The sequence below is a fragment of the Cheilinus undulatus genome, linkage group 18 (assembly GCF_018320785.1).
Source record: "Cheilinus undulatus linkage group 18, ASM1832078v1, whole genome shotgun sequence".
Classification (NCBI taxonomy): Eukaryota; Metazoa; Chordata; class Actinopteri; order Labriformes; family Labridae; genus Cheilinus; species Cheilinus undulatus.
The window spans coordinates 20614264-20640457 of record NC_054882.1 but is presented as its reverse complement, the minus strand read 5'-3'; the positions used below and the strand labels follow the sequence as shown (position 1 = coordinate 20640457).

General features: G+C 38.0%; 2 protein-coding genes across 4 annotated transcripts in view; both read right to left on the bottom strand.

Annotated features, from left to right (window-relative positions):
• Positions 1–717: 717 nt before the first annotated feature.
• On the bottom strand, positions 718–17064 carry LOC121526141 (TLE family member 5-like). The gene is made up of 7 exons (XM_041812545.1): positions 16498–17064; positions 11403–11500; positions 8366–8429; positions 6591–6635; positions 6442–6504; positions 6140–6214; positions 718–5916 (listed from the first exon to the last, which is right to left on the bottom strand). The coding sequence occupies exons 1-7, from the start codon at positions 16522–16524 to the stop codon at positions 5677–5679; spliced, it is 612 nt and encodes a 203-aa protein (XP_041668479.1). The 5' UTR covers positions 16525–17064; the 3' UTR covers positions 718–5676.
• A 2455-nt stretch (positions 17065–19519) lies between these two features.
• Positions 19520–26194, bottom strand: part of gna11b (guanine nucleotide binding protein (G protein), alpha 11b (Gq class)) — a 39286-nt gene continuing 32611 nt past the window's right edge. For all 3 annotated transcript variants that reach the window (XM_041812556.1, XM_041812558.1, XM_041812557.1), the window contains one exon: positions 19520–26150. In XM_041812556.1, coding sequence (XP_041668490.1) covers positions 25960–26150 — 191 coding nt within the window. In that variant the 3' untranslated portion in view covers positions 19520–25959. The remainder of the gene's footprint in view (positions 26151–26194) is intronic.

Here is a 26194-nt window from a genome sequence, read left to right as displayed (position 1 = left end):
ATAACTCAAACATAATTCTAAATGAGGACATTTGCAGTTACTATTTTCCAACATATTGTGTTCAGAGACATTTCTTTGTTTAACTCTGATGTTTCTAGGCCCAGAGTTCAGGGTTAAAGCTGTTTTGGTTTCCAGTTACTACTGGGGGATTCCTCAAGCTCTTTCTACCGTGATCCCAAGCAAGCTGTTAACCATTCTAGCTAATGTTTGATACTGAAAAGAGATGTTTTTTTGAGTTTTATCTCTAAGAGGAAGGCAGTTGAGAGCTGAGGGAATTAACCAAAACAAAGCGAGATGCACAAACCAAAAACAGCTGAAAGACTAAAAACATAATTGTCTCTAATCTTGTAGTCTTTCGATCATTTGTTAATGAAGTAATTTTTTTTAGTGCAGCTTCAAAGCCGAATCTTTCATATGCCTCATTCAGTGACGTTAGCATTGCTAATTACACTGTGACTGCATGTTCCTGAAACAAAATTCATCACTCAGAAAGCTAACTTGTATGTGAGTCAACCCACATACCACAGATTATTTAATCAGGCTGCAAAGAGGCAAACTAACCAAAGGAAAGTTTTTATCATTCATTTCAAAATTACATTTTATGAGCTTCAGATGACTCAGTGTTGAGGGGGTACTGATGTTCTTTAATGTTGCAGTTGTGTCCTTCACATTGCTCCAGTTTGTTTCCACACAGTAACAAATCAGACAAATAAGCACTCTTAATCACGTCTTTTATTTGTAAGGCACCAGAGAAGCTTCCTTACTGCTAAAAGGTCGATTCATTCTCATTCGAGTACACAGTTTCTTCTTTACTTTTTTTTTTTTTGCCCCACGAATCTTAAAATAAGACTGTGTTCATCAACATGTTAAACTGTTTTTGTTTTTGCACAAAAAAGATATAACATTTACAAACCTAGAAAACAACGTTAAGTGTTACTGCCTACTGGAAGAATGGGAGAAAAAACAGGAAAAACGACATATGGTATACAACATTGTGCCTCTCTTAACTGTAGGCTTTTAAAGCACACGCACAACACCAAATCTTCCATGATACACACACGTTAAAAAGCAGCTTTGAAACATACAAAAATGCTTTAAAAAATATGTATATTGATATATTCATATGTATACAAATTGGCCCTTCACAGCAAAAACAAACACACATACCATTCATATGTCTGAGATATTTGCCAAAGGAGGTTTTTCTACAGAGACTGACGTCAACGTAAAGAGTTCTCACGCTCCATACGTTAAGGTCAAATCTCAAGGGAGGGGAAATCTTCAGCTCCCCAAAACTAGCACAGAAATAAAAAAACGAAAAAGCGCAGTGAGACACAACTTGATTTTCAAATTTAAAAAAAAAGAAAAAAAAAAGAAAGGGAAACAAAAAAGTTGGAGCTCTTATCAGGGACATGCTCAGACATTTGAAGGTGGGTTGTCAAAGCTCTGCACAGCACTCACATCACAGGGAGAAACAGCTGAGAGCTGCACAGACTCAGCCAACAGACGGGACAGAAAGAGAGACTGGAAAGAGATAAACGGGGAGATTAAGGTGAGGAGAAAAAGACCTGGACCCTCTTAACACTCAGTGGGCATCAGTGCCATGAGTGCAACTTCATAGTGATGATCAGAAAAAATAAACAATGGTGCCCTCTGCTGCCTGAAACATGAATCTCTCGTTTTAACACAGCTGTGTCCAACTCCATCATGAGTGACATTCTAAACGAATTAAATATTAAAGAACATAGTTTATACTAAGAAAATAATCAGTGGCAACCAATTAAGTAGTGATTCTAAAGATCTGGTGCTTCACCTGTTTCTAGGTAGGTATCAGTTGAAAAACAGCCTTTTTTGTTGTTCCACACAATTTATTCATTTAGAGCAGGAAGGTCCACTTTTCTTAATCAAAAAACACGAGATCAATCATCCTGCTGTGTTCACAGGGGTCACCATAACCAATTCACAGGAGCTTCAGACTTAAACCGAGCACCACGACTGAAGTTTGCTTTATCAAGTCAAATTAATCACCAGCTATTTTTATCATAGATAAATAAGTTTGGGGTATTTTTATAGAATTAAAGGGGGATTTCAATGCTTTCAGAAAGCATCCCCTGAAAGAGTCATTAAGTGATTAAATATTGGAGTAAAGTTGTCAAAATGTTTCAAACTTAACTAATTTTTAATACACCATTCAATGTTATCTCAATGATAAATAGTATCAAAAAAGATTTTACAGCTTTAAAAAAATCTAACAAGAAAGGTGCATAAGGGCAAATAAATCCACTCAAAATGACTGGAACTGAAACATTAGCAACATACTAGTGCAATTTAGACAACATGCAGAAGTTTGTCTGCAATTTTTCATGGCTGAAAACAGGAAATTACAAGAGATGCATGATATTATTGGCATATCAGTATTGGCAGATACTTTCTTATAATAGAACTTCCCAAAGTGTGGGCTGGGAAGTACTATAGGTAGTCCACAGGAAGTCTTCATGTCTGTTTAAGACTGGACATAGGAGATGTTCATCTGGGCTGTAGCATGGCTTGATTAGTTTGTCTGGCTGTTAAAAAGTTAGCGTTTTCAGACTGCCTGCATGTGCGCATCTCACACACCTGAAACACGTCACTCCTATTAGAAAAGCTTTCTGTTTCCACACCTGTAAAATATTTCTCAGGAAAGATAAACACAGTATGAGTACATTTCTGGTTTGTGCTTTTAAAGTAAAAGTCCAGTTCAGCACTTCTTTGGAGAAACTTCCTTTGTTTGAACAGAATGCTTTTATTTTGAATAGTTTCTGACACGCTTCTACTCTACACTGAATGAAGTCACTTGTAGAGGGATTTCTTGAGGTAAAACTTAAGAAGAATAACAGGCTTTGACTGCAGGGAAATGAGGGCCAACCAGCAGGAGCCAGAGCAGCCACGCACGCACAGCAAAACAGTCTGGAACGGGCTTTACAATTACTAAAAAGAAATAATTATCATGCTTTAAATGATCATAAAATACTTGATTACACAACAGTATTTTAAGTCTCAGAAAAAAGCCAAAAGTTTGAACTCATGCCATCTTGTTATTCTTTTTGGTCTTATGTGTACCACCGGTGTCACAGTTTAACTAGTCTTAGATTAACTGGTGGCACGTCATAAAAAATACTATGACACTGCTCACTTCTTGATTTTAATCATTTATCAGTGCAGTTGGAGACATAAATACTACTTGGGAAGAGTTTTCTGAGCCACAAAGTTCATTTACAGAGGTGAATGTTACAAAAGAAAATCTGTCTCTGCAGATGCCTGATTAAAACTAAATAAAAGACAGTGGCTTGTAAATTGTACTGTGTGAATCCACAAACACTCAATGCATAATGTGAGGGTGACTGCAGCTCAGTAGGTAGAGTTGGTTATCTTGCAATCGGGAGGTTGTGAGTTCAATACCCAGCTTTGGCAGTAACATGTCGATGTGCCCATAGGCAAGACATTTAACCCCAGTTTTCATGTAAATGTGTAAGAATGCGACTGACTGATTAGCTAACAGCCAATCTTTATAACAATCTCTGCCATCAGCGTGTGAATGGGTGGGTGTGACCCGGGGTGTAAAATCACTTTGAGTAGTCAGATGACTGGAAAAGCAATTCCCTGTTAATGAATTGGAACAAAGATTTGATGAGTTAAACGTAAATGTTTGCGTCTCATGTTGTGGTCGTACGGAGGCCCCAGGGAAATTAACAGGTCTCAAATTGGGCTGCAGCATACTGAAGTTTGGGATAGGCTGGCTTATAAAGTTAATTATCGTTATCCGCAGCTGATATTTAAAACTGATATATCGGCTGTATGTACAGTTTCTGGAGCTTTAGGCAGGGTCAGTGGACCTGTGCCAGTTTATTTTTTTTTCTTTGTTCATCCTTAGTCATTAAACTTCAAAGTGTGTTCAATCGGTATCATTATTAGTATTGGCTAAAATGGGTTTGTAAATATCTGCGTATAGGCAAAAATTCAAAATCATGCATCTCTTTCTTTGTTGTGGTGTCAAAAACAGGTGCTGTTATGTTTGATTTTAACTAATATTGTTGTTATTGTACATTATTGTTCAAAATTCTTCTTCTGGTCTTACTTGAATCAGAAGTGGCCAAATTTGGCAAAATTATTTAAGACCTAATATTATGATTTCAGCTTCAATCTCAACATTAATACTAAATCAAATATGCTCTATGTGATTAACTGGAGCACTGACCTTGGAGCGAGGACCCTATTGAAAATGCTCACATTTTCATTCCAAGTTGTGTTTTTTTTTTTTTGTTGCCTTTGTACAAAGAAACTTTTATCAAGCCTTTAGTCTGTATTTGCTGCATTATTAGTATGTAGTGTGGAATTAGGACACAGCTTTATTCTAAAAATTCATCAAATTATAAAACCATATCTTGCAACAATACTTTATGTGGTCATGTCTAAATGTTTTCTTTTAGATAGAGCATTTGTGACATTGCTTATAGAGCTTCAGCAACTCACCTCTGACATGTTCTTCATAAAAATAAAAAGTGGAAACCCATAACTGGGGGCTTAAATCCTCCCCTGGCAGCCCCACAAAACTCAAACAAGACAGGAAAAGACAAGCGCATAAACTGAAGTGTGCTAACTTGCAGAAATACAGTACGCATACATGTTAAAATGTCTGATTATTAATTTAGGTCCTGTTTAAGTTCGTCTTGGTCAATTTAAGGGAGGGGCAGGAGCAGGAGGGAAATACAAAAGGTGCTTTAAGAGGGAAAAAAAAATTAAAATAAGTGTTTTTTTTTTTCTGTCTGATCAGACTCACTCGAGCAAACAGCCACAATTTCAATGTCTGATTAGACTCAAACTTCATGAAAATAACAAAATAAAGCCAAATTACCACCTCTCATTCAAAGACAAGTGTTGGTCCATGCCATGTGGTGCCTCAGCTTGTGGACACAATTTACTTTAAATATGTGTATACCACCATTTATAAACTATAGTTTTTTTAAATCCCCTTTTATAGATTGAGGAACACAGCCTAGAGTCACACATCCAGTGGTTGGTCTCTACACAAATCAAATAGAAAAAGTCAGAAGGGTTATCTTTGATTAATGCGTTGACAAGTGAATTGTCCCTTTAAAAACCACCAGATTAACAGCCAGTCAACATATTTCATTTTGGAAAAAAGGTGAAGTAGCTTTTGAGGGTAATCAGAGGAGGGAACTGCTAACTGTGACAGGGGCCAGGAAGACAAAAAACAACCATATGGACTAAAACAGGACAGAAAAAAAAAAAAAAACTGAGAAGAAAAAAACAGAAACCTGTGTGAGGCAGATGCATGTAGGGACACTGCTGTTAGCTCTCATCTTCAGCTCTCACTCTGAATGGGAAAACATTGATCTTAGTTAAGTCTAACAACAGTGGCTTACACTAAAAAAAGCATCTATGTAAAGTCTAGAAGCCTGAACAGAGCCTATTAGCACTAAAAATAAGAACATTTAACTCTCACTCTCCATTCAGCAGTTTTCTGCCTCTGCCCTTTCACAAAGTTTGACCTCCTCTGCTCGTCATTGTCCCTGCAGTTACTCATCTACATCATCGGACAGGCAACCAGTCTTACATCAATCTCCATTTACAGTTTTACCTTTCTGTCACTGACTCCCTACTTCTTTTTTGTGTTGACTAATCAGACTTGTCTCCGTCCTCTCCTCGCGGTGCTCTCTCTGCGGCGTCCCGAGCCTTGTCGTCCTTCGCCCCCTGGGCCTGGCTGTGCGAGTAGTTGGCCAGGATGGAGGAGAGGGAGAGCAGGCCGGAGCTGGAGGAGACGGCAGGCAGGGTGGGGGGAGTGAGACCCAGGGGCAGTGGGGTCACAGGCAGGGCCAGGCCCTGAAGCTGGGACAGGTGTTGCACCTGGAGCTGTTGCTGAAAAGGACGATTGGAAGAAACGGTGAGTACAAAGTTAAGAAACTGTACTTTGCACTTCTCAATTATTTTTCTGAATTATCCATAGCTGTGAATGTGACTAAATTTCACCATAGCTGGTTTGTACTGTCAATTTTACATAATGCTTTGTATCACACACAACCCGTCCATCTTCTCTAACAATAATGAGGGAGAAAGGTCTTTCTTTGGTTATGAAGCTCACCCGTATGATGGAGTTCATCTCAGGGGGTGTGACCTGCTTGGCTCTCTCTATAGCACCCATGACTTGCTGTTGATGCTGAAACAAGTGAAGCAGTAAACAGTCCAAACATTATTATAATCAGTAGAATTTTGAAAGCATTGATACAGCAGCAAAAAGAGCCCTTACATTTTTTCCATGCTATTTATTCAACTGATTAAATGTTCAGATATGTCTGTTTTCTCTGCTGCTGTCTGAACTACTCTACACCTACATATACTTTACGGTATGCATGTTCCCATCATACAGAGCCAAAATGTCATTACCTCTTGTGACAGGTAAGGCAGCACCTGAGCACAGATCCCGTTCAGTCTCTTCACTATTTCAGCCTGAAGACAAACAACAAAAAGTTCAGACCAGCAGACGATTACATCTGATGAACTTAATGGGGGACTCTATTGGGAAGAGTCGTTACCTGTTTGTGCATTTCAATGTTCAGCCCGTAGGACATTTCGTAGTACTACAAGAACAAAAAAGGAAAAAGACATTAAAATATGCCTAAAAAATACACAAATGCTTTTCATACACTTATATGTACACTGAGGCTTTGTTTATGAACAGCAGACAATTCCCAATTCCTCACCACGGTCCTGATCTTTTTAATTCCAACTAAAAATTCAATGTAGTGTGGACTTTACGCAGCAGAGTTTGGATTGTTTTTAAACTTGCTGAAAAAATAATGAATATATTTCCTAACCAGTGTTGGGGGTAAGGTGTTACAAAGTAATCCGTTAGAGTACTCAGATTACGTTTTTGTTGTAACAGGTATCGGAACATGTTCGTTTAACAATTCAAGTAATCCATTATTAGTAACATTTTTATAAAAGTAATCCATTACTGAAAGAAGAATCCCCAATTTCCTTTCCCTTCTGTGGCCTCAAAAAGAGAGAAAGAATAAAAGACACTCGTTGTCACATCTGAATCTGTGTATCATTTGTTCAGTTAATATTTGATTGATAATTGAAGAACAAATAAATGAAAAACAGCTCAGTTTTTCATTTATCTATTTTAAAAACCAAATCAAATGATGAAAAAAATGATTCATTTTCTTGTTTTCATTTCTGAAACAAAATCAAACAAAACAAGAAATGATTCGTCTTTTCAACTTTCACTATTAATGTTGGGATCAAAGAATGAAATATGAAAAACAGCCATAAGTAGTCAATTTGATTTCAATATTCATTAGTGTGTAACCTGGTGCAGCTGTTGTGCTTAGAAAAGCATCCCAAGAATCATGTTCCCATCGCTGAGGAGCTCACGCTTACTGTAAGGATTTAGGACGCAGGCACCGCACTGCTGCTCGGTGATGGGCATGTGATTCTTGGGAAGCTTTTCTGAGCACAACACCTGCACAGAGATATGCAAATGAATAATGTATTCAAACGGACTGCTTGTTGCTGTTTTTTTGACACATAAATATCAAAAATCCAAAAAAACAAATTGCCATTTGTTTTTTGATTTAGTCTCAGAAACAATAATGAGAAAAATAACATTTTTTTCATTATTTGATTTAGTTTTAAAAAAACAGTTAAGTGGAAAACAAGCCACTTTTCATTTATTTGTTATTAAATTAACTATCAAATATGAAATGAATCTATGATACACGGAATCATCGACACTGGTGGTCCCTCTTTCTTTCCTCTATGCATGTTGGTGTAGCAGCGTGCCAGTATGGACGCATCGCTATAGCTTGTTGAGACAGCAATACGACAAAGTGGACAGCATAACACTGTGGAATTATCCCCATTATAATGGATTTTGAAAGGGACGGTGAAACTGAAGTTTTAAAAGCTCCAGTTTTGTTTTCACTGAATCAGCTGTTCCAAATATGCACGGTTATTACGCACAGCGTTTGTGTGATTCTGTTTGCCTCTGCTCAGTGTGTTGGCAGATTTTGAGTAGATTAAAAAGTTGTAAAGGTTTTGACATCTGTTAGTGGTGTTGTCAGGCTGTTATCAGATACAGATTATGGGCCGTATATTAGGCTGTACAATGGTATTAGAGTCCACACATTCAAAGGCAGACGTGCCATCATTAAACGCCATTTAACGACTCCGCAACAAAAACAAGAGTAAGAATGAACTGGAATTTTTGCGTGAATTTTGCGCCATGTAGTGTCTTTAGTTGGTGTAGTAGAGATGAGATAACGCTTATAAAAACATCAACAAAAGAAGCTAAAGGAAGACTTACCATGATATAGTGACGCTGCATCTCTGATTTTTCAGAAGCAAGTTTGTCACACTCCAACTTCAAACTGGGTTAAAAAAAGAAAACAACAAAGGTTTAAGACTGAACATAAAACATGGAGTTTTTGAAACACGTCACAGTACGCTCCACTCAGAACAATATGTACCATTGTACTGGGTTTATGATACAATTTTAATCTAGATTTTTTTACCTTGTATACCTCTGTGAAGTGTTGCAAAAGTGAAAGTACAGTGGTGGGTCAAGAAGAAGGGAGAGGTAGTGGTGATAGTGTGATTGGTAGAAATTTTACAGGCAAGTTCAAAGAAAATCCCTCAAAGCATTTTAAAGATATTATTGACAAGAATGGCCAAGAATGAACATGAGGCCCAGTGATCTTGACCTCTGACCTTCAAAATCAAACCAGTTTCACCGATGCACCGTGGTTTTACTTAGACCGTGTGACCCTGGCAGTGCAGCCCTGAGCAGCTTGAGATGAGAGGGCTCAAGATCACGGGAGAACTCAGAGTTCCCGCGTGAATGTTATTTAAATGACAAATCTTTTTGTCCTTTAAGGGTTGATCTGTCTTTCATTTTGGCAGGATTACAAGATTTTTTTTGCTTCTTCCATGGATCAGTACCTTTGGAAGTTAAAAGTTCATGTTTTTGACAAAGGATGTGTAGTTTCATGTATAATTCTGTGGTTTTCCAACTCTGAAGTGAACCTTTCTTCATCAGTGGTGCTGTGGTAGTTCTGAGACCCACTGACCAACCAATGGCCTTTTGCTTGCTCCAGCCAGTGCTGAAAATGGACCAAGAGAGTGATGCTTTAGGGATATGCTGGAGATGGATCAGAGCGTGCCCAGTGGAACTGCTCCAATTGGCTGGAGAGGGAATGACTTGCTCTGCAGGGCACTTCGCAGGTGGATTGCAGTACAGCAATTGTATGTGGAAATTTGAGATCAGGGTGAAAAGTCTAAAGAAAATCCCTACTAATGTTCTTGAGATATCACATTCACATGAACGGCCCAGACAAATGGACACAAAAACCTGTAAAACCTGATGCCTCCAGACTGCTTATCATCAGTGCCAAGGCATAAATCTATATATTTTTTTTTAAATTCTCTGACAATAAAAATACAAACATCTCATAAACCATCTCAACACTAGATACATTCATTCATGCTATGTCTGTGCACCTCTCTTCTTTACACTGCTTTCCACATTATTAAGCAAATGACCGTCAGAATATTTTTTTGAGTCATCAGCCATTAGAGCATAATTCAAATATTTTTGAACAAACTTCATAATGATAACCGTTATTTTTTTTAAAATAAAAACCTCAAAATGCACTGTTCCACATTATTATGCACAACAGAGTTTTAAAACATTTTAATCTTAACAGGACAAGTTACATGTTAACATAGGAGCCCCTCTTTGATATAACCTTCACAATTCTTGCATCCATTGAGCTTGTGAGTTTTTGGAGAGTTTCTGCTTGAATTTCTTTGCAATATGTCAGAATATCCTCTAAGAGCTGCTGTTTTGATGTGAAGTGCCTCCCACCCTCATAGATCTTTAGCTTGAGGATGCTCCATGACACAGAGGTATTCTTTGCAGCATGAGATGGTGCATTGCCATGCATGAAGAAAATTTTGCTACAGAAGGAACTGCTCTTCTTTTTTTTTTTTTTTTACCATGGAAGAAAGTGGTCAGTCAGAAACTCTATGTACTTTGCCGAGGTCATTTTCACACCTTCAGGGACCCTAATGGGGCCTACCAGATCTCTCCTCATGAATCCGGCCCAAATCATGACTCCGCCCCCTCTTTGCTGATGTCCCAGCCTTGTTGGGACATGGTGGCCATCCACCAACCATCCACTACTCCTCAATCTGGACCATCCAGGGTTGATCACGATTAATTTTTCATGAAATATCTAATGTTTTCATTCCTTGTCCAAGGCATTACACTATTTGACACTTTGCAGAGCAGAGAGATCCTTTTTCTTTCCTATATTGCTTGACACCTGTAGCCTGCTTAATAATGTGGTATATGCGGAAAAGTGCATTTTGAGGTTTTTATTAAAAAAAAAAAAAAAAGGTTATCATTATGAAGTTTGTTCAAAAACATTGGAATTATGCTCTATGGCTGATGACTTGAAAAATACTCTGTCATTTGCATTAATATTTAGGAAAATCAGAGAAAAATGTGATTTGCTTAATAATGTGGAAAGCAGTGTAGATACAGATGCCAAACAAGAGAAGCAAAGACAGATAGTGCTCTCTTCTGGTCATAAAAAAGAACAATTAATTATTTACCTTTGTGAAACTGATTTTAATTGTTCATATTTTTATCTATTCTAAATTTTATCACAAGGTACTGGTACATCCTTAATCTGTTGTATCTAATTTGACATTTCTGGAACAGAACTTGTTTTGCTAACGCTAAGATAAGATGATCAACTCCAGGCTTTGACTTCACATTAGACTCAAGCACCTCTCAGCAAAACCACCTGGCAACAAGCCAATCAGAATTTACCCCAAACATCAAACTGCTTCTAAAATGCCATTGCAAAACACCCAACTTTCTAATGACCGTTCACGTAATGAGTTTGTAAAATGACTTCTTTTGAAAATGAACTCAATTTCCTCAATTACCAGGGCTATGTGTGAATGACAAAGCAAAACAAGTTAATCAACTATGACAGAGGTAGGACTGGAGATTGAGAGCGCTTATCAATACCCACGCCATTATAGATAACACTTGCTGACTTGAATCTTTATGGATTTTGTTATTGATTTATGATCAATTTTTATGTGTGCAGAAACAGAAAAGCTTCAGTGGTGTTTATAGACATTACACTCAGCATTGTTATCACTTCTTTTGTGCAATAAAGGAACACGTTGGAGAGTTTCTTTCCTTTTGCCTTTAGTGCTGCAGGTTTCAAACACATAGGATATAAAAGTTCAATGTCTGATGGATCAGACAATATAAAAAAAACCAGTTATTTTCAAAATGATTTCTGTGTGTTTTAGTATCCTACCTGTGATATTGTGCTTGGAGGAACTGGAACTCATCCTTTATGCGATCACAGGAGTCAGAAGTGGTGAACTTGAGAGCTTGACCTGACTGAGAGGATGCCTGCCACACAAAGAGGTATCAGTTTTATTTTACATCAAGGCCAGAATGACACTACTTAAACGAACAACAATGCTCCCACTCTCAGAAACAATTTTTCGCAGACAATTTTGACCCCATGTTAAAATATAATACAGCTGAAATAAACACGTTTGCAGCCAAATTCAAAGATCAATTTAGTCTAAATAATTCATGTGTACTGGCAAACACTGTAAAGGAGGTGATTTTTTTTAATAACTTGTCAGTTGTGGATTAAAGAAAGATGTCCAAGTTATGCATACATAGAGGTCTGGAAACCAGCATGGTGTAGCTGTCAGGGGTGGAAAGTATCTAATAACATTAACTCAAATTACTGTAATTGAGCAGTATTTTTGAGTGCCTGTACTTTTTTAGTACATTTTGAAATCAGTACTTTTACTTCTACTTAAGTAAGTTTTAACCAGAGTATCTGTACTTTTAATTGAGTACAATACTCGTGCACCTTTTCCACTTCTGTTGACTACACAGCGAGAGAATGATTCCACATCACATCCAAAAATAGATGTTGTACACAGCAAAAACTGGACTGGTGATATCACCGGGTTCAACGTTTCAGAGTTTATTTTAACTCCATTCTGAGTGAAAATGTCTCCAATGTTGGAGTTATTTGACAGTGCTGATCCAAAAGTGTTCAACTCTAAAGAGTCAACTGATCGAAGCTCCTCCCACTGTGATTTCAAATCTGGGGGATTTGTGGGCAAAAGTACCCATCATGCCTTTGGGCAGGGTGTTTAGATAAGTTTTGTATGCGTTTAGCTGTGTTTTGGATGTTGCCTGTTCTAAAGTGACCCTGCTAAGGTTCTTTTGGTCATATTTCTTTTGGATTATTTTGTTTTTGATGTGTGACATATTTGCAACATGAGTGAGGTTATCCACTGAGTTAGGGTTCCCACCTGGGACTTAAGGTGTTCCTAAAGGATGCATATTGTGTATTCTTCATCTGTATGTATTGCCTTGAAATGGTCAACTTTCTGCTTTGAAGAAGAGACCCACTTTGCCACAGATTTACAGCTACTGCTGCTCTGTCATACTGTAAAATATTTACACTTTTGAAAGTGTAGTTTAACTATATGTAGTTTGGACCAATATAGACACGTTTAAAGTGTTACATTTTACTCTGTACAAGTTTTATTAACACTGTCAATTTTGCTGTGTGACTTTACCTGAAAAACTCCTCAGTAGCTACTCAGTACTTAAAGTAAACTTTAAGTTAAATACTTTTTACTTTTACTTGAGTAGATTTAGCCTATAGACCTGGACTTTACTTCAGGTAATTTCAATCACAGTCACTGTATATTTACTTGAGTACAATAGTCATGTAATTTTTCTGGTAGCCATTTTTCAGGAGGCTTAAGATTAGCCATATCTGGTCAGCTGAACCAAAGTTAGTTTGAGGAAGTATTTTCAATATGGTGACCGCCAAGGATTAGACTCAAAAGCCCCCTTCAGTAACCAATGGCTGACTTTACTCAGGCTTAGTCCAATATTTTCTACATGATCTGGCACTGCCAGGTACTTATAAGTGATGACATTAAAATACATCCATATCACGTCATTCTATTAATATCTTACAATAATGGTTTGGTGCATTTTTAACTTAAATTTCTCACATTTTTCTCTGAAGTTGCCTCTAACTGTAGGTCTACTGCTGTTTTAATACCCTTAAATTGTATTTAAGAGCAACATGGGCAACTACACGTGCTACATTGCAGGGCTTTTATACCACACAAAACCCATTCTTTTTATACTATTGTCCATTAAATATGGACAATTGTATGAAAAGAATACTATTGTCCATTAAATATGGCCATTGTTTAGTGTGATCCTAAACAACAGCCCTTTCAGATGACAGTTTCATCTGTTTTTGGAACTCAGCCATAAAATTAGGAGACTGTTTTAATCATTTCCAGGATAGTACAAGCTTTTCCAAGTTTTCCAGGATGTGTGGGAACTCTGAAACAAACACTCGCTCAAACAGTAAAGCCAGAGACAGATGTGAATGTGTCTGTCCTGTGACTTAGAAAAAGTGTGTTTGGGTTTGTTAGGAAACAGCAGTTTGACCTCCGGGATTAACCTTTTGAGACGATAGCAAGAATGAAAGTCGGCCATGTTTAACTCACAGAACAACTATTAACCAGAGTTCAGTTATGTGAAAAAACATCTGTCTGGTATAAAAACATCTGTTTAAGAAAACCATTGGTCCAAGTCTCTGCAGGAGCGCTGGTAAGTGAGGAAATGTGTTTACAGAAGAAAAGATTAAAGTGCGCCCATGCTGACCATATGTGAGAGGTATTTAGAGTCTGCATGTATAGACTACACTTAAACCATCAGTCTGACGCTGTAATCCAAGCTTTATCGTGGGCTCTAAACCTCATTACTCTCTAAATAAGTGGCACGAGGGTAAAAGGTCTCCAGTGGGATTATAGAACAGAGCAGGGAAGATGAGTTCATTGGTTACAGACAAATGCACAGTGACCAGTGCTCTACATAAAGTAAAGTGCTCAAACTATTGATTACTCTATTGATAACTCTGACAACAAAGATCTGTCAACTCTTGTAAAACAGCTGCTGCCACTATAGGCTCAGTAAATATATTAAAGCTGCCTTTCATTGAACTAAATCAAATTAGACACTAAGACTTTAAAAACAGTCATGCAAAATTAAAAAAAAAAAAATAATCCAGTAGGGATTTGTTGATTTTCTTTGTCATTTATGCTGGCCAAAAAGATTACATTAGATATCTGGTCTGTCTGGATAATTGGACAAAAGAAGCACTTTAAAGTTGTGCTGGGTGGCGATATGGATCAAAAATAATGTCTTTGTTTTTTTTTTTTTTTGCTGTTTACATTTTTTGAGTTAAATTCACATAGGCCAGATGTCAGCTAAAGACTCTGATTTGCAACATGCAAACACACAAAAACTACCACTGGTGATAAAAGAACATATAAATGTAGCACAAAAAGTAAGAACGTATGTGTTTGGTAGATTATTTCCTTGTTGTTACAATGCTTCTTGGTAATAAATCTTAAACCATTTGAAAGCCTGTTTAGTTCAGAAATGGTGCCACATTTGTTAGGAACATCTATTTGTGAGATGAGCAGCAGAGCTGAGTATGTGGGCTGTGCCCATGGAAAACTGCCAATTTACATGGCATCTGTGTTCTATTATTTATCCAGTAGAGGGCGCTCCAACATCTTTCACCTCACACTCCAAATTCAACTCCTTACAGAGCGAACTAAACCCCACAGCAGCTTGGCTGAGCATCAAATTTGTTCAATTCAATCTGCTTGTTGATGCATCATGACATGCCTCATTTTGTTGGTCGTACTCATCTGTATCTTTTAAGCGAACTAAAGTTAGGATAGCCTGGCTTAACATTGTCTAGCTATAAACTTTAGCCGAGATGGACATAATGTACGCTCACTGAGGCAGCCACATGCAACCTGATAAGACCAGAGCAAATCAAAATAACAGTTACGGTGGGTGGGGGTTATTTCTGGTCTGAGTTTAATTCTTAACAGTTCACAAAGATAGAGGAGAGAAAATGTAGGTGCACGTTTACCAGTGACTTTTATGACGGTGCTTATCCTCTCACCTATTACCTAGATAACAATAATTAATTAATCATTTGTAAATACACTCATTGACCATTTCATTAGACACATCTGTGCGATGCATTTCACACCAATAATATCATCTCTAGCATGAATTATCAGGGAGATGATTTATTCTTCTTTGCGATTATTACTAAGATTATAATGAGTGTGGCTTTTGTTGTAAGAAGTGTTCCTAATGTTTTGACACTCTGGTGCATGCCAGTGGGGTTGGCAGATTATCACAGACTCCTCAATATGATGCTCCCACTACCACCTCAAAAAGAAGCATACAGGAGTATGATCAGCTTTCTGACTGTCAAGAACAGTTAAGAGTAATATGTTAAAAATAATGAAGGGAACAGAGGTAGTTTAAAAAAAAAAATCTAATTCTTTAAATCAATTTAGAAATAAATAAATCTCTAAAGGGTGGATATATTGGTTAACTGAATTTTTATTCCCTGCTATTGGTATTTGCATCAGCTCCAACAATCCATATTGGTTGAGGGCTCATTTTTTCCGACTGATTTTCTGATATGTTTGGACCATGCATTATTTGCAGTCTCATAAGATTATAGCTGCATCTTATATCAATTCACCTCTTGAAATTTTCACCAAATATTTAGACTGATGAGCATGCAAAATGAAGTAACATGATTTACTATTGAGGAAATACTTTAGCAATGTTTTGAGTTAATTATTTTCTGTGATCTATTTTCTTAATCAGTATTTGCAGAGGAGGACAACTTAAGTTTATTAGGCACCGATTAGTGATGCCAAATGGTTAACCTGCAAATTACTGGCAGTTATCTGACATTTCCCTCCCAAAACAACTCGTTATGAATCTGATTCAAGCAGCTTTATCATTGCAAAATTGGAAATTAAACGTCCTTTAGCAATTTAGGCAGGATTTTTTAACTTTCACTAGTCGTTGAAAGAAAAGATTTTGTTTCACACAAAGTTCAAACTGGTTGAGTAAAGTTAACTGTATATTTTCTGCACCACTTAGATGGAAAAAACCACAATAAAATGGATAATTATCCAAACCATCACTGTTGAGTGGAGCACTTTGGCTTCTTTAGCTGTCTTGACCACCAGCTAGCTAACACAGCCTGTATTTTCTACCCGATTAATACAAGTATTTTCAAAAACATATATTTGAATTTGAAATTATAAGCCGCCGTGTCTGCTCACTAAAAGCGGTATAAACATCGTGAGTAGATGTAGAAAGGTCTGGCATTGTGAAAAGAGCTGACAGCTACCTGCAGCCACCACAGCTAGTATCAGCTGGCGGTTGCTAAGCTAGCATTAGCTCCGCTTGCTCAGTGTTTAGTTTCCTTCTGGGACAAGTTCTAGCAGACAACTTACCGAGTGCCTTGATTGAGGAAACATCATGTCAGCAGTGTGTTTCGCAGCGTTTCCTTGCTCTAATGAATTACCAGGCTAGCTGGCTAAGCTAACAGGTCCCCAGATATTATTAAATGAGTGGAGACGCTATTCGCACTTTGTACTCTGTCATCGTTTAAAATAACGTTAGCTAACGTCAAAGCTGCACGAGCCGAAGATCGTCTTCTGGTCTTTGCGGTCAGAAAACCCGCTGCCTCCGAGGATGCACGAGCTCAAACAAATAAAGCAGTCTTCAAAGGAGCATCAGGGTTTTTTTTTTTGGAATAACGTTAACGTTACAAGTCCCCAGGGAAAGACTGGATGTTGACACATGAGCCCCTGACTTTCCTTTGCTTTGAAGAGAAGAGCAGCATCACCCGGAACACAAACCGAGCAGCGGAGGAGCGGGCGCCCCGTGTGACACAGAGCTGAACTGACCCGCTCATGGAGGCAGCAGGGCCGCAGAGAGGACTGCTGGGACCCGGGGCTGGATGTGGATCCCGGAACTAGTGCCATAGCTGTCCAAACATAATCTATAATGTCCTAATTTAAGCTTATGAAATGAGGATTATAAACGTGGCTGTATAATCATTCAAAAATTTAATAAAGAAAAATAAAATACATAAAAACGTGCTTAAAATGAATGTAAGGAACAACTCTACAAGACAGGAATATGAGATGTAATGGCAATTTTCTGGAACTTTATGAACATTTTAATCAAAAAGTATGTGTTTCTGAAATATTCACGGAAATATAAGGAAAACTTTACTGAATTTTGCCCAAATTTTTCAATAACCTTGTGGAATTTCCCCCAAAATGTTCCAGGATTTTTTGGAGTTATTTTTATAGAATTTATCTGGAAACTGTTTGGAATTTTCAAGGAATTTTTTGTTGCATACACTTTCCTATTCTCATCGAAAACAGTCTGGAGATTTTTTCAAGGATTTTTCAAGATTTTTACTTTTTCTTATTTTCCATTGCTCTCTTGAAGTTTTCGTCTATTTTTCCACAAGTTTTCCCCCCAAATTTTTAGAGGCGCATGGCCAAGAGAGCCTGACTGCAGACAGCAGATGTTCATAAACCAATGGGCACCTGGACTTTTTCATGAATAAGTTTCACATATTGAGAGAGAAGAGAAGCTTACAAGTACAGACAGCTTCCAGCCTCGTGCTACTCCAGGCTCCCAAAATGCTTTGCGTGTAGCTTGTGTCTGCCAGAATGCTTCAACACTTTTAAAATAGCTCTTCTCCTTCAATTTGGAAAAAGTCATTCATAAATTGACAGTGGTACTTAATTACTGATTGATACACATAATCATGTACAGTTTTTATGGAAAGATTAGCCAAGTAAGCACCCATGGAGGATGCCCATGGGATGTCTGATGTTTATGGATGTCTGATGTCAGGCTCTCTTGCAAAACTTTCCCAGGAAACCTTCCCCAGAATTGTTATATTTTGAAACTATTTTCCTAATCTGACACACCAGATAGACTGTTTCATATATCCACTGCATGAGATATATTCACATTTATCTGGAAAACCTCACATACAAAGTATTTGGGAAGGGCAGGACTTTTCAAAAATCCTTCACAGGTGATTGGCCTAACAACTGTATGAATGTGTCCATCACATTCATATGGTCCAATCAGAGCGACAAAATGAGGTAGCAGCCTGAGGCTGGTCAGGAAAAGTGCAAAAACATCTTTCTCGACATGAGAAGCTTTCAGTGTAGCTCTTTGCTCTGGTTTTAATAGTGAAATATGGACCAGTTCTGATAATACTGCAGCTATACTATGGCTATATCTGGGCTTAACGCTACTCAGGCAGCAGCCATTATACCGGCTTTTAGCACAACTTCGGGGGAAGACTGTAAACATCTTTTCTGTCATGAAAAGCTTTCAGTGCTTTTCTTTGCTCTTGTTTTAATAAAGAAATGTGGTCAATTCCTAATAAAACTGTTGCTATACCAGCTACATCCGAGCTAAACGCTACTCTGGCAGTGGCCATTGCTATCAGCTTCCAGTACAGCTAAACCCCGCCTCCAGCCACGATTTCTTGAAATTAAGCTGATAGGTCAGGTTCATTTTCAGACCTGGGATGGTCATTTAGGACTTAAGCTCAGCTAGGTGAATTTGAGTGATGACAGACATGGAACCTGACCAATCCACCTGCTTTGTTAAGGTAAGTTTCCCAGTTGTGAAGAACTCTCATTGAATTTTTCCTTGACTATTTATTATTATTTTTGGCAAACACCCATTAAGTTATATATAAATATATCATTAAAATAAATATAGTTTTTTTTCTGTCTCATTTTTAAAATCAGGGGTATGAAATAAAGTTTTTTAGGGGGACAGTTGAGGGAATGATCTTATTTCAGGGTTTTGTTTGTTTGTTTTTAAATGACTGCAATCTCTAAACTGAATTTTTAATGAATTCTTGGTACATAATGTTTTTTTCAGAAACCGTTTTGGGGAATATTTTGTAAAAGTAAAAATGTAAAATAGGGAGATTATTGTCTCCTGAATGTCATGTCTTTTGGACAAACATGAAGAAGTAACTGTCATTTTCTTTCCTTGCCATGTGGTTGTAAGGACCACATGATTATCTTTTGTCTGTAATACTAAGTAAATATCCTGAAGTAATGATCAGCCGGCTAGGCTTACTGCTGCTTATACCACTGGCATGTTCATGCAACAGTCCGTGAATTTGAAGCAGATTTAATGCTGGAGTCCTACCACTAGATGGCACAGTGGCTTTGACCAGAAACTTACTGTGTTCAGGCCTGTATTCTGGCCATATGAAATCTGAAGCAGGTTGAAAACTTCACAGAAAATCTCCTGTTTCATTGAATAAAAACTCCAAAATGCTCCAACACACATTTCTAAGATTTACTGTCATTCAGAAACATTTACTCTGAAGATGCTGAATCTTTGCTGTCTTATCACCTCAGAATATCTTTAAGTTAAAAGCATCAAAATCATAAAACCTACTCACACACACCATGAGCAAGTATAGGAACAAATTTATTTCAATTTAAAACAGATACCTTGTCATTATGTTTCTCTTAGAAGGCGGCAATGATCATAAGTCATGTTTGAATGAGGATCAGGCAACAGTGGTTGAAACAAATACATGAAACACATAAAAAATATGGCAAGAGTTATGTAAATCAATAATCGATAACCAACTGATTGAACCCCGCTTCATCGAGGGCTCTGATTTAATGAAAACATCAAAGCCCTCACTTCCAACACAAAATAAACAGCACATGCAATTATAATTACAGTTTCTTAAAAAAACAGCAGATAATCTTTTAATTCTCCAATCTTAAATACAGAATAAAAGTCTTTGTGTGAACTTAATCATCTATCCTTTTTGTCTCTGGTGTGGTTTACTTAAAAAGTGGGAGGGGGGACCATCTCAGGTGGTGGTCCTTTGATGATGACCACAGCGTTGGCACTTAGAGAGAGCCTGGCTCTAGAGAGAGTGGGGTTGGCACACTCAGTATAATACATAATTTACATTTGGTTTACATACAAAATAAGGAAAAAGAAAACAAAACAGCAAATTCATACACCACTACACAATTGACCTTCAGGTTTCATTGGAGTGAGGAAAAAAAAATCAATCAAGTGGTCCTAAAAACAGTGTTATGGTAATGTTCACTTATACAGGAAATGAAAACACAAAAATGGGGGAATAAGATTAAAGTTTTGAATATGCAACGACTCCCCACTGATCTGCGAGATAAGTTTGATTCCACTTAATCACACAACCATGGCCACCCAGAAGGCAACAAAGCAAGCTCCGAAACCTCAAAAAAAGGGCCAGAAACGCCATCTCTCTCTATTCAAGGCATGAAAGGCAATAAATAAGTGTTGTAGTGAAATACCGATTCCATTCTCTTCACTGTTCATCACTAAAAAACTGTCAAAAAATGAAAGAATGAGTAGTTTCATAGTCTGCCTCTCCACCTTAAACTGTAGTGTTAAAAACACACTGTGCAAACAAGAGTGTTAGAACCAAACTGTCACAGATGACAAAATGAGAAGTCTCGAAGTCTGCCTCGCTTCTATCTAGTTCATATAAAGGTTGAGATTAAATGTGTCACAAAAATAAAAAAATACTGTGCAAATAAAGAGTGTTGTAGTGAAAAACCAATCCAGTCTCTCTGCACTGGTCTCTGCTTTTAAAAAAGTAATGGAGAAAAGAATTAGGAGTTTCACACAGACTGCCTTGCCTTTCTGCAGCTCTTATTTATGCTGAGATTAAATAAAACACGCTGTGCAACATCGGGCCGCTAACACTACCAAACCCAAACTAACAGCCCTTTACCATGTGCTGGAGTTGTAGTGTCAAGTCTAATAATACGAAATGGTTCTTTACCATCAAGTGAGCTGCACTCCACACACAGTAACAACACTTCTGAGTAATACTTGGGTATCCATACTGGTTTCCCTTTAAGCCAACATCCAGGCCCTCTATAACACAGCAGTCTAACAATGGTTGGCTGTCTGCTTCTCTCATCCAGGTCGTTTTCAGCAGACAAAAATGGCAGTTCAAGGCCATAATGGCAAAATTATTCATTTTAGCCCCATTAACTTTGATAGTGTTCAAACTGCTGACCATTTTCAAGGTTTTTGATTTGATTCCAATCTGTCTGGCAGCTTTTGGTCTCCATTCATAAAAGCAAATCTACTTAAAGGTGCAGTGTGTAAAACTGGGAATATAAGCAACATTTAACAGTCAGATTCTAGATTGCAATGCTCATGTCTTTGGTTGTAAGCACAGCAACCGGTGGTACTCAAAAAAACACGCTCTTTCAACCCTTCTGTTAAACATGCAAAAATACAAGATGGTGGACTCCATGTAGGAGACCCTCCCCACAAAATAAAACCTACTTTTTAAAAAAATGTAAATATTCAGTTTTTCTTTTGTTTAACTCAGCCTAAATATAAATATTATTTTCAATTTTTACCAAATTAGTTCTGCATTTTGAGTGAGTTTTGGGTAGTTGGTAAATTTCCACTAAACGTTCCAGAAGTCTTGGAAAATGTAATCAGATTTCCACAACATAAAAACCCCCTAAATTTCCAAAAAGCCCTTTAAAAATATCCCAAAGTGGCTTTTAAATATTCCTCAAATATTTCAGTAGACTTTTCTGAAGAAGTCTAAAGATACACATACAGTTTTCACCACAAATGCCATCAAAATTACTGAAAATTTTCTGGCAAATTCACAAAACTTTTGAAGCAAATTCCCCCAAACTTCCATGAACAATTTCAAAGAAAATTCCCCATTTCCCGTTTACAAAATGCTGAAAATAAATCACCCAAATCCCCATAAAAGTACCAAAAGAAACCATAATTCCAAAGCACACATCCCCCCTCCCTAAAAACTAAAATTTTCAAGACAATTCTCAAAAAATTTAAAGCAAATTCTCCAAACATCCCAAGCACATCACGCCAACGTTTATGGAATCTCAAAAAATCTAATAGCAGAATGTCCTACTGAGTCGTAGGTAAGCCAAACTTAAATAGTGACCTCATATGTACATGCAGGGTCTCAGGAGGTTAAGCTCCTGGGCTTGGACAGAGCAGTGACTCATCTCTTTGCTAATTTTGTCCGAAAGCTGTCAGATATATCAATGCTCAGGCCTCATTGCAGTGAGGAAAAAAAGAAAAAATGCCGCCGTCCAACCATTGGACATTTCATTCGACACCTACCCCGCAACAACAGTTCCCGTCATTAAAGAGTATGACTTTGTAGAAACATTTTATCTTGTGGCTGATCGTCTTTTTTTTTTTTTTTTTTTTTTTTTTGCTATTTTAGGTCATATGTAGTCATTCGTATTAATTTCAGCCTATTTTGAAACCATATAAAAATTCCCTGCAGGAACTTCAATAAGAAGGTGGCAGTGATGACCAGATTGTTTAGAGCTGACACTATTTAGCAATCAGGTGCTAGCCTGACTTTAACGTTCTAATATAACTAAGTTCATTAACCAATTTATTTATCTATTATGTTATGGCACAGCGTTGACACAACTTTAAATATGAGAGAATTCCCATCTGGCATTTACTCTAATTAGATGGTTCCATCACTTCTAAAAAGCTTAGAATAAAATTAGGGTAGAATTTTTTGTGTACCTGCTATTATGGCTGGTGATTCAAAGATCTACCAGCCACTCAGTTTTTTTTACCAGCTACCTTTTGTAATGATTAATGTAATGTAATGAGGTACGATATTACAATCAAGGCTTATAGGCATTATGGGAGTCAGACTTGCAAAAGATTTAATATTTTGTGCACGATTCCTGCAATCTAATGTCAGATTCAGGCTTTAACCATTTTGGATTGAAGATGAGCGAAACATTGTGTCAGCTGGTTTCTAACAAATTTTAAAGCAAATAGAGTCAAAACATGCCAACTATGACCATTTAGTGTTTAATTATCTAAAAAAGACTGTTTTTTTTCATTCCCTGAAAAGTAGGGATTTTGGAGATGGGAGGTTTTGACCCGACATCAGCAATGTTTAACCTCACCGGCATGAATGGAAACCAACAGCTGCTGTAAAGTCTCAGATTTGGAAATGGTGCAACAAAACTCTCACATTAGTCGTTAATGGGTTAAAACATTTAAAGTCATAAGCATGGTCGTTACTTGGCTGTCAGCTATTTGTCAAATACTTGGAAAAAACACACAATACTTCTCCTGGTAGTAGTGTATGAAGTGATAATGAGGTATTACAGAGAACACTGCGATACCAACAAGATGAAGTGGAGGTCTGAGAGTCAGACACCGGGTACATTTAAGTCACCAAAGGGCCAGATACATGTAGAAATACAGAAAGAAAACTGCTTAGTGTTGGTAAACTCTCTACACACACACCTTATGTTTGCATTAAAACCCCATCTATACTTCTTATAGAACATACTGCAAGAAATCTCCATTTCTAAATGAGGATTAGTAATGGATGACTTGGTTCACTGTGGTCCTGCACTCCACTCCCCGCTGTCTGATGCACTGTGATAGCCCTTAATGACGATGAAGGATAAGTCACCTGTAGAAAAGGTCAAAGACCAAAAGAGTATATCTGCACTTCACTGGCACTATCAAAGCAAGCCTCAAAAAACTGGAAATTAACGATGCAAAAAACCCAACAAATTGTTGTGTTAAATTACAAATAGCAAGCATGGACCGCGTGGGTCTTCAATCACTGATAAAAAAGTCCACCTACGTTCGTAATGTACATTTTTCTAGGTATGCGATACAGCGCTGAGTCTATAAACCAAGAGGAAATACAAGTTTCTTCTTAATTAAAAAAAAAATTTAAATAAAAAATGTGAGGGCTCCTAAAGAAAACCAAACAGTATTACCATGGATGGAGATGTGATGGCAAAGTACAATTGGAAATGTCTCAATAAGAAATAGAAAGCAGAGATAAAAGTCCTTACTATACCAGACATTCGTTTTTTTTGTTGTTTGTTTTTCTTTTTCAATACAGCAGTTCAGACTCAAGTAGGCTCCGCCATGAGAAAAGGAGCACTTCAACATGACAGAATCAAAAGCAGTCAAATTATCAACACCTTCAAACCTGGTCCATAAATTAGATAAATAAAAAAAATCTTTAATTACTCTTAAAATCATCTTGTCACCATACTGTGAAGATATTTTTTTATGCCAGCTCTAGGAGGAGCCAGAGCTGCTGCAGTAGTGTGAAGTCGAGAGGCTGGTTGGGAGGAACCTCTTTTCTTGGACTATTGCTCCTCAACAACCGCTCAGCTCTGTGCAGTCCTATTAATCGAGTGAACAAAATCCAGAATCACAGTATCACTACTACCAGAAATTCAGGAAAAAACTGTATGCTAATGAAGATTTTGATACTTTTTTTGTCTATTTTTTCATCCGTTTTTATGCCAAAGATGGTGTACCACAGAGCGTTTTTGTACAGGAGTGTTTTGTGTATATGTATGTACAAACAAATATACACAAACGTTTGCAGACTTCATAGTGCGCTTTCTGTGAAAGGTTCATAGCCTCACCCACCCTCCCTCTCACCACTCAACAGCAAGCAATATTATAAACAAAGTGACTATACAGTAAGAAAAAATAAAGTAAACAGAAGCACATCCTGATGTGATGTCACCGTCAGGAAGTGAGTCTGATTGGACGGCTGAGTGACGCAGGTGTGATGTTAGCAGGGATGTTACTGCATGGATTCCATTCACATCACAGGATGTGTAGGTTGTGTTTCATTTACAGCTTTTTTAATCTTGCTGAATAAGCTACTCGCAGCCGGAGCTGCAGGTGTGCTCTGGGAGGCTGTTTAACACTGATGACATCACACTCCCCTCCACATCCACCAATCACAGAGCAGCCTAGACTCCTCTAACATACTCTGTTTTAAGGGTTCAGGGGTGACAGAGTCAGATGCTGTCCCTGTGAATCCATACAGAAAACATCTGGAGGAGGGAAGCGATGTGATATAAAACACAAAAATCCCACAAAAAATTCTTTAAAGGATACGTACGTCAAGTAAATTCTTTTTAGATGTCTTTGTTTTGCAAAGTTTTAAAGATTTTCTTACCACTTTGTATCACCATTCCTTTTAGCTGTTATTTGTTAAATAGAAGTAGACGTAGCAACAAATTTCTATTGTTAAAAACATTTATAAAATCTCAGCAATTAACAGATTTTGATTAGCTATGTCTTGCCCTCTCGTGCTTTTTGTCTTAAGTGTGTTTACATATGCAATTACTTCATAATATATATTTCTAGGTTTTTTTGCGATTGCGATGCTCACACTGGTGGGTACATTCATAGATGCAAGGTAGAGACAGAATCCTCAGCCCCGTCCCCCTTGTATCCGGTGTGCGGCCTTTCTTTCGCGAGGCTGCTCGCTGGTCCGTTGTCATTTTTTGAGGAGGTATAAATTCCATTTTCCCTCCACATGGATGTGAGCTCAACAAGGACATGGTGGAGGATATGATCTCACGCAGCTGAGGGGAGGTTCAACTCCAGACGACAGCTCCTCTAGATGCTGCCCCAAAAACACACACACACACACCACACACGATACAACAAAGCCCCAAAAAGTCAGCCGTGTGAAAGGTTTGTGTGCCAGATTCAACGTGCCAGAGCCAAACCTGACACACGGAGCAGCTTTGGGAGGAGCGAGGACTCTGACACAACAAGCTGCCGAGCGAAGGAGGAAGAGGGAGCTTTGGTGAAAGAGGAGGGGCGGCGTTTTGCAGGTGGGAGGGTTTGTGAATGTATGGTACCGAGGGTGGGGCGGGGAGGGTGAAGGGCTCTGTTGGTGTGTGTGTTTGTGTGTGTGAGCCGGCATGGTGTGTAGTGTGTAATGCGTGTGGAGTCGAGCGCACTTTCCAAAAGGAGGTGAGCATTTGTGCAATGGGGAGGAGACGTGCGTCGTACGAGAGCCCTCACACCAGATTGTACTCTTTGAGGTTGAGCTGTAGGATGGTGTCTTTTACAGCCGCAAACACAAAGCGGATGTTCTCAGTGTCCGTGGCACACGTGAAGTGAGAGTAGATGATCTTGTCGCTGTCGGGGTTTAAGTCCACAAACATCTTGAGGATGAACTCCCGCGCAGCCTGTGCATCTCTCTGAGGACCTGGGACACAGAGACAAAAAAACTGGTTTAAACAAGGTTGGCAA

Bases quoted from the DNA above. Each gene is read 5' to 3' on its own strand.
- LOC121526141 (XM_041812545.1), bottom strand. From the start codon at position 16,524: ATGATGTTTCCTCAATCAAGGCACTCG. The intron at 8,430-11,402 runs GTAGGATACTAA...TTTTTAACCCAG, and splicing joins CTCCAAGCACAATATCACAG to TTTGAAGTTGGAGTGTGACA. The intron at 6,215-6,441 runs GTAATGACATTT...CACTTGTTTCAG, and splicing joins TGCCTTACCTGTCACAAGAG to CATCAACAGCAAGTCATGGG.